The 15,028-nt window shown below is 32.3% G+C and overlaps 1 protein-coding gene across 1 annotated transcript; it reads left to right on the plus strand.

Moving 5' to 3' along the window:
- The first annotated feature begins 5,353 nt into the window (after positions 1-5,353).
- LOC139870391 (uncharacterized) lies at positions 5,354-12,533 on the plus strand. Its single transcript, XM_071858203.1, has 5 exons — positions 5,354-5,609; positions 10,670-10,906; positions 10,994-11,142; positions 11,263-11,449; positions 12,019-12,533. Exons 1-5 carry the CDS (start codon positions 5,354-5,356, stop codon positions 12,531-12,533), a joined length of 1,344 nt encoding a protein of 447 aa, XP_071714304.1.
- The last annotated feature ends 2,495 nt before the right edge of the window (positions 12,534-15,028 follow it).

Here is a 15,028-nt window from a genome sequence, read left to right on the forward strand (position 1 = left end):
GGATGTCAAATCCTATGGATCCATATCTAAAATTCGCGTTCACCGGTTCAAAAACCAATGACTAAACGTTACCGAGCTAAAGGGAATGTTTCTGCCGTTGTATAACCCACACATATATAAAGTTTAAGTACTCGTGCCTAGTATGTAAAACATAAAATCCACATGTATTCTCAGTTCCCAAAATAAGTTAAAGTAAAAAAGGGAATGCTATAACTCACAATGATAATGTAGCGGTAAAGTATGACTCGGAAAGTAAGCAAGTAATGAAGATTGTCCAAACGGGTCCTCAACCTAAGTCAAATAGTACTAAGTCAGTAAATCATCCGAATAGGTTTAAAAGTATGTAAATAAGGTCTTAAAGGTCATCATCATTCATCATTAAACAAAAGGTGTAAAGTAAGTTTCGTTCATGAAAGTAGTTTAAAACAAAGGCTGATTTCGATCAGTCACCACAGTTTAAAACAAAGGCTGTTTAAGTGCGAGTAGGTCAGAAATTTCTGCACAACGTTAAAAGGACATAGTGACGATCGGAGGGCCATAAATCCTAAACCGTAACTCGGATTATGACGAGTCCTATGAAAAATTATCTACTCGAAAAGATCTATCTGAAAATCAAGGTTACAGTAGCCCAGGTGTACTGGTCTTTTACAGAAACCAGAAAACAGTAGGCAGAAGACAGAAAACAGAAAAATAGTGGGTTCTGGTTGTCTTGGTGCTCGATGCTTATCACGGTTCTCATCCTTGATGCATATAGCTTCAAGTGTACAACTCGTTGATGTGTTTGCATCATTTTCACTAAGGTTTGACCATCATAACCCAAGTGTAAGTCTAAGACATGAAGCACAACTCACTTAAGTGTTGCAAGTGTTTTGATGAACCAAAGTTACATCAAAGTCTTAGATTTAACACATTCATGAACTATAAAAGTAATATTAACCAAGTTTTGACTATTAGGACACAAGTGTAAGTCTAAGACATGTGGCACAACTCACTTAAGAGTTGTATGAAGTTTGATGAACCAAAGTTACATCAAAGTCTTAGATCTAACACATACATGAACTTTAAAACTAATAATAAGTTACAAACTTGAAAGTAAACTTATGAAATCAAGATCTTGAGTTGTAGAACATAGTTCTTAGTTTGATCTTGAAGATCCAAGACTCAAAATCTAGATCTAACATAAGTGTACAAAGTTATAATTAAAGAAACTTACTTACATGTTCTTGAACTTTTAAAGTTAATTTTAGTTCAAGATTAATGAGATCAAAGTTAACTAGTAACATTTGACCAATAACAACCAACAAACATGAAATTAAAGTGCATAAAATGAAGACATAAACTAAGTAAACAAATAACTAGTTCATTGTTGTTCATACTTTAAAGATTCAAACCAAAGTTTGATCTTTAAGAAAGTAAACTTTAAAGTTTACTAACATGAATTACAAGTATGAGTGTTACAACCATGAACTTACAAACTTTAAAACAACATATGTAGAACATAAACTAGTAAATTTAGTTCTTGAGTGTTCTTGAAATTACAAGATAAAAGAAGAATGAAACTAGTAAGTTGGATTCTTGAAACTAGTAAGTAAATAATAAATAACAACTTGTAAGTAAGTAATAACAACAATAAATAACAAAACAATAATCAAAGAAGAAGTGATGATGATGATTATGTATGTACGTAATTCGGTTTTACAAAGAAAAAGAAAGGAAGAAAAAGCTTAAAGTTTACTTACAAGAACTAGAGAAAAGAGAGAAAGTGTGAGAGAAAAATGAAATGCAAGTTTGAAGTATGAGTTGAAATGAGAGAATGCAAGATAAGGTAATACAAAAAGTGAAACAAAAACTCCCCCATGTGTTAAGTTGGCCGACGGTTGGGAAGAGGAAAGGGAGGAGGAGGAGAACCACTAGTCTCTTGCATGGTAAAGTCTTTAAAGTTGGTTAATAAGGGTGATTTCATGGGAATGGTGTGTAACTAGATTCCAATGTGACTTAAACTAACTAGTTACACTTAAATGGGTTACTTACATGTAAGTATGGGCTAATAAGTCCACTAAAGAAGTAGGGTGGGCTCTTTAAGTCCATGTACAAAAATAAAGCCCAAGTTCCAAGTATTAACAAGTTAATTCAACTAAAGCCCAAGTAATTAACCAATAACCTTAGGTAATTAAAATGATTAATAAAATCAATCATGAATGTAAATAATATTTGAAAATATTATTCGTGTAAGTTTCGTGTGTCACAGAGACGTTTCGGGCATTCAAAAGTCAAGTATGGTTAATCATGGCAACCAGTAAATGTAATAACATACATTCAATAAATCACAAGTATTAATAATAATAATTATTAATAAATAAACGTTGGAAAATCCAGGGTCGTTACAAGTAGGATCGTTACGCATGACAATTACTAACGATTTTTTTGTAAAGCTTGGTGAGATCCAAATTGAAGCTTTTGTTAATAACAAACATGAAGAGCGAATTATGGGGCAAACAGAGTCTATTCAATTAGGCCCTCACGGGTTATTGTCCTTTCAAAATAGAGTGTGGGTGCCAAAGATGGAGGACTTCCGAAAGGTACTTCTCGATGAAGCGTACAAGTCTAAGTACTCCATTCATCCGGGTGCGACGAAAATGTACCTCGATTTGAGAAAGGAGTATTGGTGGTCGGGCATGAAATGTGATGTTGTTAAGTATATTGAGCAATGCGTCACGTGTTTGCAAGTAAAAGCCGAACATCAAAAGCTGTATGGTAAGTTGCAACATTTAGAAATCCCGATGTGGAAGTGGGAGCATATTACCATGGACTTTATTACAAAGTTGCCAAAAACGGCAAGAACCCAATTTGATACTATTTGGGTGATCGTTGGTAGATTGATGAAAAGTCCCTTGTTCCTTCCTATTAAAGAGGCAATTACTTCGGAGGCACTTGTGGAAATGTTCATTAAAGAGGTGATATCGAGACACGGCGTTCCCGCGTCTATCATTTCGGATCGGGACACGCGTTTTACTTCTCGATTTTGGAAAAAGTTTCATGAAGATATGGGTACGAGGGTGAATATGAGTACGGCGTACCATCCTCAAACGGACGGTCAAACCGAATGTACGAATCAAACATTGGAGGATATGTTACGGGCGTGTATTATCGATTTCTGTGGTAGTTGGGATGAACACTTACCTTTGGTGGAATTCTCGTACAACAATAGTTATCATACTAGTATTGGAATGCCACCTTATGAGATGCTATATGGGCATAGATGTCGAACTCCGATTTGGTGGGGTGAAGTCGGACAAAGGGAAGTCGGGAGTACCGACTTGGTTTTAGAGACTAATAACAAGATCGAGATGATTCAGACTCCTTTGAAAGCGGCTCAAGATAGGCAAAAGTCATATACCGATAAATGTAGACGATTGATTGAGTTCCAAGAAGGTGACATGGTGATGCTTAAGGTTTCGCCATGGAAGGGTATTATTCGATTCCAAAAATGAGAAAAGTTAGCTCCTCGGTTTATTGGACCATTTAAAGTTTTGGCTCGTGTTGGTGAAGTTACGTATCGTTTGTAATGGTGTATCCTATCGTATACACGCATAAAGACATGATATTCACATGAAATTAGCATCAGGAACACTAGGAACAACAGTTTTGTGAAACTGTCTGTCAAGCGTTTTTTGATGTGCAGGCTGCTTCCGTTATGTGTAAGCCCTAAAGGCTGCCTAGCGCTTAAGCCCTGACCGGAGAGCGTCACATCCAACGTAAATATCGGATCACGAATAACAGAACGAAGCATGATCTGACACGTGTCCCCGAGTGCTCCGGTGGATCTATCACTATAAATAGACCCCTTGGGTCTATTTTTACAGATTCAGACACTCTGATAATTTGTGACTAGAGATTTCACCTTTCTCTCTCACATAGTATTTCCTCTCACTAGAAGTCATACGGCAAGTAGCTCAACACTCAGCGGACACAGATTGATTAAGCCACCCCACGGATTTCTATATCTGTGATCTGGGTCTGCAAGGATTATTTCCCGAGGGTAAACATCAATCGGCAACATTCTCCCACTTTTAGCTAGATACTTCTAGTAGTATGCTGATACACTAAGCCTTACCTCATAAGGAAATAGGTATCAACAATGGCGCCATCTGTTATTAAAGCAAATTATCTCACCGATACTGACGAAGAAAGCGCGGATAAAGAATTGGTACCCATAGGTGTAGGCATGATACATCCATGGAAAGCTGGACAACGGAGGAAGGCAGAGGTGTTAGAAGATTGGAAAGAACAATTAATATCATTTCCTTCTATGTTTAACACAAATCCATCCGATAGTCCAGTGGTTATAGAAGCACGAGTTGCTAATTGCATAATAGGCAACATTTATACTGACAAAGGAGCTGGATCAGACATTATGTATGAACATTGCTTCGTACAGCTTCCTAAGCACGTACAAGAAACAATGAAGGAAACATATGTGCCGTTAGCAAGTTTTACAAGTGAACCGTCTTGGTCTGAAGGAAGTATTCTTCTTGAAGTAGTTTTAGGCAAGCTACCCCTTAAACGTACAGCCAACATAGAGTTTCTGGTGGTAAAAGAAAATTCGCAATACAATATAATTTTGGGAAGAACTGCCTTAATGACGTTTGGGGCTGTGACGTCAACCGTGCACGGCATGATGAAATTTCCAATGCCTGGCGAAATAGCAACGTTATACGCAGAACGGAAGAAATCAATTGATTGTTCTCAAGTAACAAAAGCAACAATTAAGCCAGTAATACATGATGATGGGTCAATCTCGCTAAGTCCACAATTTCCAGATTAAAAGATCATAATTGGGCATACGTTATCTACGGAATGTAAAGAAAGATTGTACAACATTTTGGCAACAAATTTAGACGTCTTTGCATGGCAACCGTCTGATATGACCGGTGTTTAAAGAGAAGTTGTAGAACATAGGTTAAATGTGAATCCTAATATACATCCTGTTTGTCAAAAGAAGCGAGGAATGGCGCCAGAAAGAAGCAAATTCCTCCGTGATGAGGTACGAAGTTTGGTGGATGCCGGAATCTTGCGAGAGGTCAAATATCAGACGTGGGTGGTAAATCCGGTCATGGTAAGGAAGCCGGACAACTCATGGCGGATGTGTGTAGATTTCACAGATATCAATAAAGCATGCCCAAAGGATAATTATCCCTTACCTGAAATAGATTAGAAGGATGAGTCATTGGCAGGATATCGATTTAAATGTTTTTTAGATGCAGCTAAGGGGTATCATCAAATACCTATTTCCTTAAAAGATGAAGACAAAACGACTTTTCACACGACTGAAGGCATATTTTGTTACAAGAAAATGCCTTTTGGTTTGAAGAACGCAGGAGCAACATATCAAAGACTAATTGATATGGTATTTAAGGATCAAATTGGGCTAAACGTGGAAGCTTATGTGGACGATATCGTTATAAAAAGTCATACTGAAGAAAAAATATTGCGAGATATACAAGAGACTTTTGCATCTTTGCGAAAAATCAATATGAAGTTAAATCCTAAGAAGTGTACGTTTGGCGTAGAAGAAGGAAAATTTTTGGGTCATATTGTTACAGAACGAGGTATCAAAGCTAATCCTAAGAAAATTTAAGCAATTGAAGAAATGACATCGCCGACCAGCAAAAAAGATGTTCAAAGGTTAAATGGATGTTTAGTAGCATTAACAAGGTTTTTATCCAAAGCAGCTGAAAAGTCACTTCCATTCATGAAGGTGTTAAAAAGTTGTCTAAATAAAAAAGATTTTGTGTGGACGGCGGAAGCCGAAGGCGCATTCCAAGAAGTCAAGCAATTGTTGAAAACATTACCTACGTTAACAGCACCAATAGAAGGGGAAACTTTGATTTTGTATTTAGCTGTCTCAAAAGAAGCAATTATTTCTGTCTTAATTGCAGAATGGAATGGCGTGCAAATGCCTATATATTTTGTTAGCAAAGTATTACAACTCAGTGAAACGAATTATCCACCAATTCATCGCATGGTTTATGCCCTTGTGCATACTGCACGACGTTTACGAAGGTATTTTCAAGGTCATCCTATCTTGGTGTTAACAGATCATGTGACGACCCGGAAATTTCCGACCAAATTTAAACTTAATCTTTGTATTATTTCGACATGATAAGCAAAGCCTGTCAAACCAAGTCTCAAAATTTTTGAACTATTTTAATATATTCATTTAACCTTTGGCTATTCCCGATGATTCACGAACATCGATGTATAAATAAATATGTAATATATATATATATATATATATATATATATATATATATATATATATATATATAATTAATAAATATTAAAGATTCAATAAATTATATAATTGGTACACATTATATAATAAATGGTAATATATTAAACTTAATTACAAGTTGAATGTAATTATTATATTAATACTATTATCATTACTAGTATTATTATTATTAAGAAATATTATCAATAATCAATAATATTATTAAATAGATTGTTATTATTATTATTAGTATATATATTGTATTGTATAAATATTAAATATTATTTGTATGTTATTACATAACTAATAAATTGTAATATTAAATGTAATTACAAATTAAAACATAAATATTATATTAATAATGTTATTATTACTTTCATTATAACTATTAATATTAACATTAATATTTGTATGATTAATACTATTATTTTTTATATAAACAAATATATAAATATATATAAATATATGAAATTTGATATGCACAAGTATTATTAATATTATTATAGAAACATGTAACTTATTATATCTTTCAGTATTATTAATTATTATTACTAAAATATATAAAATTTAATACTCATTATTTAATTTATAGTACATAGTTATATTATATAACCTATAATATGTAATACTAATATATTCAAAATAGTTGTTATAATAATATTTTCATTATTTTTAATAATAATATCAATACCAGTGTTATTAATTAATATTATTATATAGATATGAAATTTAATAAATAAATATTATTATTACTAATATTATTATCAATATTAATATAATTTGGTATTATTATTATTATTATTATAATTGTCATTAATAATAATAATATTATTATTATTATCAATTTCACTAAAATTATTATTATTATGGCTTATCATTATTATTACTCTTATCATAATACATATTATTATTTAGTATTATTTTGATATTATTATTATTAATATTATTATTAATACTATTATTATTAGTATCTTTATAACATTATTAATATTATTATTAATATACTTATTATTAATTATTATTAATATTAATTAAAATGTCAAAAAAATTGTGCACGTTTGTTAGGAGTCATTATCTACTTTTTCAAAATTCTTATTCCTGATTAATGTTTGTTGATCCAATCACAGGTACAATACAAAATTCAATTGATATCAAAATCCAATAATTGTACGAAAATTGTTATAACTCACTATCAATATTTTTGTTTTGTCTGCTTAATTGAATCTGTCGAATCTTCATTGCTATAAATCAAACAACCATCTCATATTATTGATAAAAAGAATTCAATTGTTTCACTAGTGTATCAATTCCCAAGTATATCTGTGTTAGCTAAAAAAAAAAATAAACCGCTGGTACTCTGTTATGTCATGAACCTCAAAAACTCGAATTCAAATTTTATTTCAAAAAGTAAAAATACGATTTTGTTAGGATTCGTTTATGTAAACGTTCTGCAAATTTTCAAACTCCAATTCATCCTATCGATTTCAAATTTTGAAGTCAAACTTAATTTTAAAAAAAAGTCAGCCGACTGTTCTTTGATCAAATTCAAGTTCGTGTTTAGTTTTCTGGCTCAATTAAGGATTTGGAAAGTTTCTAAGGAAGATTTGAAATATAATTCGTGTTATAATCTTGGTCTAAAACACTCTTAATTTCAAAATCACATGTTGGGTTGTTCATCGTGTTTTCAAGCCTGTTTCTATTTAAATTTTATTTTGGATTTTCAGTTCTGGTAATTCAAATCATGCACAAAACGTTTCTGTTCAGTTTCACAAAATAATTCAGGAGTTAATTCAACTGTGTTGAATTTGAGTCCTCTGGTCGACTAGAATTGTTGAAGAAGAAGAAATAGAAACAGATAAATCTGGGTTAAATATAATTAAAATCTAATATAAATGAGAAAATGGAAGTCAGACAGATGGTTAGACAGTAGGTTAGGGAACGAGAGGTCTCGGGTTCGAGCCCGGCTCGGGGTAAATTTTTTTATAAAGACTATTGGAAGGTAGTTCTCATCACAAAAATTATTATTATTATTATTATTATTATTATTATTATTATTATTGTTATTATTATTATTATTATTATTATTATTATTATTATTATTATTATTATTAATATTATTATTGTTATAATTATTATCATTATTATTATCATTATTTTGATTATTAGAATTATAATTACTAGTATTATAAATTAACACTTATTATTACTATGAGTAAAGGAAGTAAATTATTACTAATGTTATGATTACTAATATTATTATCATTACAAAGTATTAACACTTATTATTATTATTATTATTATTATTGTTATTATTATTATTATTATTATTATTATTATTATTATTATTATTATTATTATTATTATTATTATTAATGTTATTATTATTATTATTATTATTATTATTATTATTATTATTATTAATTTTGTCATTTTGAGTATTATTAACATCATTATGATTAGAATTACGAATTTATGATATAGAAGCTTTAGTCATTAGTTTAGAAATTTAACACGAAGATTACGAATATAGAAATCTTAGATATAAATATTATTATGAAAATGATACAAATTATTATTATTTTCATTTATATTAATATTGGTACCATTTCTATAATTATTAGTAATATTATTATTATTAAGATCATCATTATTATAATTATCAATATCATTATTATTAGTATGATAATTATTATTATAATTACAAATATAAGTATTAGGATAAAAATTATCATTTATTACTACTATGATAATAACTATTATAATTAGTATCATTATTATTATCACTATTATCAATATTATAGATATTATTATTATTAGTATTAGTAACATTTTGTTAGAATTATTATTACTAGTAACATAAGCATTATTATAAATATTAACATTATTATAATTTTTATTAAAATCATTATTATTTTACTCTCATTAAAATTATCAATATTATTATTATCAGTATTATCTATATCAATATTTTTAAAATAATTATGATTACTAAAATAAAAGTTTTAATAACGTACTTAAAGTTATAAGTATGAAAATAAAGATTATATATATGTAAATATATTTTGTACACATAACTTAACTATATTAACATTTATATATATAACATGAAAATATATAAATAAATAATGAAACTTATAACTTATTAAATATATAAATTACATCACTAATAATAATATATATATTTATTCGATTACGATTATATATATTAATGAATATACAAATGATATAGGTTCGTGAATCCAAGGCCAACCCTGCATTGTTCAATATCATCATATGTATTTTTATTACAAAATACAGTACCGTGAGTTCATTTGATTCCCTTTTACTCTCTACATTTTTGGAACTGAGAATACATGTGCTGTTTTTACAACTACTTTATTAAATGCTTTTGAAATATATTTTTGAACAGCGAATGCATGAAATGCTTTTATAAATGTTTGACGAGATAGACACAAGCAAAACATTCCTCGAATGAATTATTATGCAGACTGAAGTTCTGTGAATTATTATTGAATTATGTGGACATGATAATTGCCACCAATTGATGTGAATATTTTTCCCCTGATTATTATTGTTTGGTAACCTAAGAATTAGAATCGGGTATGGCCCTAATTCACGCGAATCCTAAAGGTAGCTACCGGGTTTAACACCCCCACCTAGAATGTTCACTAGACGGAAGAGCTAGTGGGCGTGGTGTTTAGTACTTCGAAGTTTATATATTATACATACGAGATGTTCTATTTTGGGGATATTATTGATGCGCATTATATGTTAAGGTCGGTTACCATGTTGAGCAATGAAATCGAAATGAATGTTATGTATCGAGAGAATGATTTTTATACACAGGTTATGTGTATTAGTTTTTGTGTACGAGATATGTGTACGGTTATTTAGAAATCGCGAGGCAACCTACGGGGGAGAAAAGGATACGAACCTACTCTGCTAAGCATTATGAAAAATGGTTTCGTACACGAGATAGGTGTACTGTATTTGAATCTTGTGGTCTATTAAAATGATGAATTTTATTGTTTACGATAAACTTATGAACTCACCAACCGGTTGGTTGACACTTGAAAGCATGTTTATTCTCAGATATTAAAGAAATCTTCCGCTGTGCATTTGCTCATTTTAAAGATATTACTTGGAGTCATTCATGGCATATTTCAAAAGATATTGCATTCGAGTCGTTGAGTTCATCAAGATTGATAATAAGTCATTCATAGTTTGGATATATTATGAGATATTATGCATGGCTGTCAACTTTCATTGTAATGAAAGTCTGTCTTTTTAAAACGAATGCAATATTTGTAAAATGTATCATTTAGAGGTCAAATACCTCGCGATGTAATCAACTATTGGGAATCGTTTATAATGTATATGAACGGGTTCTTTCAGATCAACCGCTGAAGCAAATACTCCGGCGTCCAGAGTCATCTGGTCGTCTAGCGAAATGGGCCATCGAGTTAGGCGAGTATGAAATTAATTTTGCTCCCAGAAATACGGTTAAAGGACAAATATTGGCAGATTTTCTTCTGGAAACAAATGAAAAAGTAGAATATGACAATAATAAAGCACCACAACAACATGTTTGGGAATTTCACACCGATGGAGCCTCAAGTGAAGAAGGAACAGGTGCGGGATTGGTTCTAACAAGTCCATATGGAGAAGAGTATACTTATGCATTGAAATTTTGTTTTTATGCATCCAATAATGAAGCAGAATATGAGGCATTACTTTCCGGCTTGCGCATAGCAGTAGAAATGGGCATAACAAACCTAAGGGCATATGTTGATTCTCAAACTGTGGCTCAGCAAGTTAATGGAACGTTTGATGCAAGAGATACATCAATGAGGCAATATGTAAAGTTGGTAGAAGCAATTTCAAAGAAATTTGATAACCTAGAGGCCGTGCAAATCCCTCGAAATAAGAACAAGAAGGCTGACGTCTTAAGCAAGTTAGCTACTTTAACTTTTGATCATTTGCACAAGCGAGTGTTAGTTAAGGAACTTAGGGAAAAGTCAATACATGAAAAAGCAATTATGGCAATAGTTGAAAATGTTAAGGAAACTTGGATGACTCCATATTTGAGGTATATCCATGACGGAGGGCTACCCATTGACAAGACGGAAGCCAGAAGGATAAAAGTAACGGCGCCGATGTATGAAGTAGTTAATGGTACTCTTTATCGAAAGTCTTACAATGGTCCGTTGTTAAGGTGTTTAACCAATGATGAAGCATTGAAAGTAGTCAGGGAAATGCATGAAGGAGTTTGTTCTCAACACTCCGGCTTTCGTACTGTGGCTTCACGAATTATGCAACAAGGATATTTTTGACCTTCCCTCTATCGAGATGTTTCATAGATAATAAAAACATGTGAGAATTGTTAGAGGCATGGGACTGTTCAGCGTCTTCCAAAGTATGACTTGATACCAGTGTCATCCGCTTGGCCGTTCTGCAAATGGGCAATTGATATTGTGGGACCATTCAATAGAAGCACTGATAATGCTAAGTTCTTGGTGGTAGCAATTGATTTTTTTTCACAAAATGGGTTGAAGCAAAGGCTTTAGCAAAGATTATAGGAGAAAATGTCAAAAAGTTTGTTTGGCATGATATTGTGTGCCGTTATGGGGTTCCAAATGAAATAGTCAGTGACAATGGCAAGCAATTTGCAGAGAATCCATTTCGAAGTTGGTGTGAAGAGCTAGGAATAAAGCAAAACTTTACATCTGTTGCTCATCCTCAAGCGAATTGGCAAGTAGAGGTTATTAACAAAGAAATTGTTGCTGGCATTAAGGCACGCTTGGGATTAAGTCAAACCGGTTGGGTAGACGAATTACCAAATGTACTATGGGCACACCGGACAACTCTAAAGTGGAGCACGGGAGAAACACCCTTCAGTTTAGTATATGGTATAGAAGCAGTAATACCAGCTGAGATATGTATTCCAACGCAACGCATTATGGCGTTTGATATTGAGGCCAATTCTGAAGCATTGAGGGAAAATCTTAACTTGTTGGAGGAAAGAAGATTAATGGCCACCATCCGGCAAGCAGATCACAAGCATAAGATGGCAAAGTATTACAACAAAAAAGTGAAGCATACACAATTTGAAGTTGGTGATCTGGTGTTACGAGATAATGAAGCAAGCAAGCAAATTAAATTTGGAAAATTAGCACCAAAATGGGAAGGACCTTATAAGGTCACAAAAGTAAATCAGAATGGGTCATACATGCTTGCTGTGCCATCCGGCGAGCAATAAGAAAGAGCTTGGAATGCAATGAATTTAAAGAAATTTTATGCGTAGTACTATATGCATGGACAAATTGATCACCTGTCAAATGCATGAGATATAGTCATGAATGTAAAAAATTTCTTTTTGAATATAAATAACAGCAATTATTCTTATGGCAAATTTTTCATAAATTTTATCCGGCCAAGGATTTTTTTAGCCCAGGTGTCACATAGCTGTGTGTCATCCCTACCCGCAGAAGAAAGATAACCTTTCGGTGGTAGAATTACAATCATACTCAAAATGATTGTATCGATAGTGAGACATGTAGAACTCACTAAAACATCGAAGCGTTAAATTGAATCTACAAATGCCATGACACAAAACTTATACACAAAAACGTAAAGCAAAACAGATAACGGACTATGGCGTCCTGCAAACTATTTGAAGGCAAAAATAATTCACAACTTTTCCTCATAAATTTCATGACGGAAAGCGTATGACGAAAAATATAATTTCAGTATTTGAAGGCATGATGGTTGCAAAGTAAAATATCAATATCTTGTGCATTGTTAACTAGGAAAATGTTAATAAACTAAGGCATCTTCATAAGAATTACAGCAAATACGATATTAAAAGTTATACAAGGCATATATAAATGAAAGCATAATATTTCATTCATTTTTAGGGGTATAATTTAATACATCATCAATGGTTACATCTGAATTTTTACAAAGACTTTCAAGATCAGAAAATTTCATATTTTCTATTAAAGCACCGGCTGCATTAGCTTCTATGATAGCATTTTCATTGATGTTAGATGTAATTACTTCAGGCAGCGGATTTGGAAGTTCTGGTAGCTTTCTCTTCATAAAATTGAAAAAACTCAACCGTTCAGCAGATTTAGCAAGGCGCGCAAATTCGCGAATCCTGTGAGATAATGCATGACAGTTAAAAATACGGTTCACAAGAGCAGGAATCCCAGCAATCACACATTTTTCATTCCCTTCTTTAGCTTTAAGCCATTCTTTCAGAACATTATTCTCCTTTACTAGTTCTTTAATCCTACTCAAGTGTTGTTTTTCTCTGAATGATAGTTCCTTCACTTGTTTATTAAATTCTCCCCTCTGAGCGCTGCAGTTTAAAAAATTCCTCTTCATCGTATCATAATCCTTCTTTAAGGATGTAGCCACTTGTTCCAACTGAGTTATTTTCTCTTTTTCAGCGGAAAGTTTCTCACTCGTGGTAATTTCATTGTTCTCAAATTCGGATAGGCGTTAAAGGTCATTTAGCCCAGAAGCAATGTTGAGGATAATACTTTGCGTTTTAACCTTCTTAGCATCTGCACCAGATAGGTTACTAAAAAACTGGGATAATGATAGACATACCATGGCATTCAAGTAACTCATGAAACCCTCATAAGAGTGTGGTGGTCCTTTTAGAAAGGAAGAAAGAACATCTGTGTCAAGATTGGGAAGAATAATTTATTTTTGAGAAGAACTAGTGTCAGCTTCTTGTTGCACGGATGACGGAACATTTGGACCAGTTCTTCTTCTCTTGGCATTAGGCAGAAGAGATGCTAGTATGTTATCTTGGTATGGTACAGTAGCTGTTGGAGATAAAGAGAAATTGTTACTTATAAAAGAGTTCCAATAAGACTCACAAGACTTCAAAGGTGGCATAACTTATAAATCAGGGTTTGGATTATAAAATCCACCTGTACTGGATTTAAAAGAAAACAAATTAAGGTTTCGGTTTAGTATTTCACATACTTCAATGTTATCATTATCATTACCCGATCCACGGCGTTCTCTAGAAGCAATTATGTTCATACCTATGTCCATTTCTTCTTCCTCTTCTTCTTCTTCTTCTTCTTCTTCTTCTTCTTCTTCTTCTTCTTCTTCTTCTTCTTCTTCCTCCTCCCTTGCAGCATTCTTTTTAGAAATGGAAGTATCAGCAATAATTTTTTCAGTAATGGAAGTATCGTCAATAATTTTCTGCGTGGTAAATTTAAGTTGCGAATAAGACGAAGAGCGCATGGCGGTAAGCGGACTAATTTCTGCAAAATTTAAATAGTCAAAGTGGTTACTTGGATAAACAGAAAGATGCATGTAATTAGCATACATGGCAAAAAAAACTCTTACTCTTTCTCCCAAGAAGAACACAAGCATAGCCTTGCGTGATATCCCAATCTTCGCTTACGGATGTCAATGATAGCATATGTTCCCCATATCTGACATCGTTGATTTGTTCAGCTTTCAATTTTTAAGCAAAGCGTTTTCTTTGCTATTTAATCTCGGAAATGTAATCGATACGGGCTGAACGTATTTACGCCAAAATCGCGCAGATGAGTACTTGTCAGGAATTACATCTTCATTTATGAAGATAAAAGAAGCATGCCAATCATGACAGGGATGATCAGGTGCAGGTCTCAAAAATCCATCAACTTTGCTGAATGTGAACCAACCTTTTTCGTAAGATGATATACGCACCAAAGAGCAAAATATTCGAACAGATGGCACTAT

Source organism: Rutidosis leptorrhynchoides, chromosome 10, assembly GCF_046630445.1.
Source record: "Rutidosis leptorrhynchoides isolate AG116_Rl617_1_P2 chromosome 10, CSIRO_AGI_Rlap_v1, whole genome shotgun sequence".
Taxonomy (NCBI): Eukaryota; Viridiplantae; Streptophyta; class Magnoliopsida; order Asterales; family Asteraceae; genus Rutidosis; species Rutidosis leptorrhynchoides.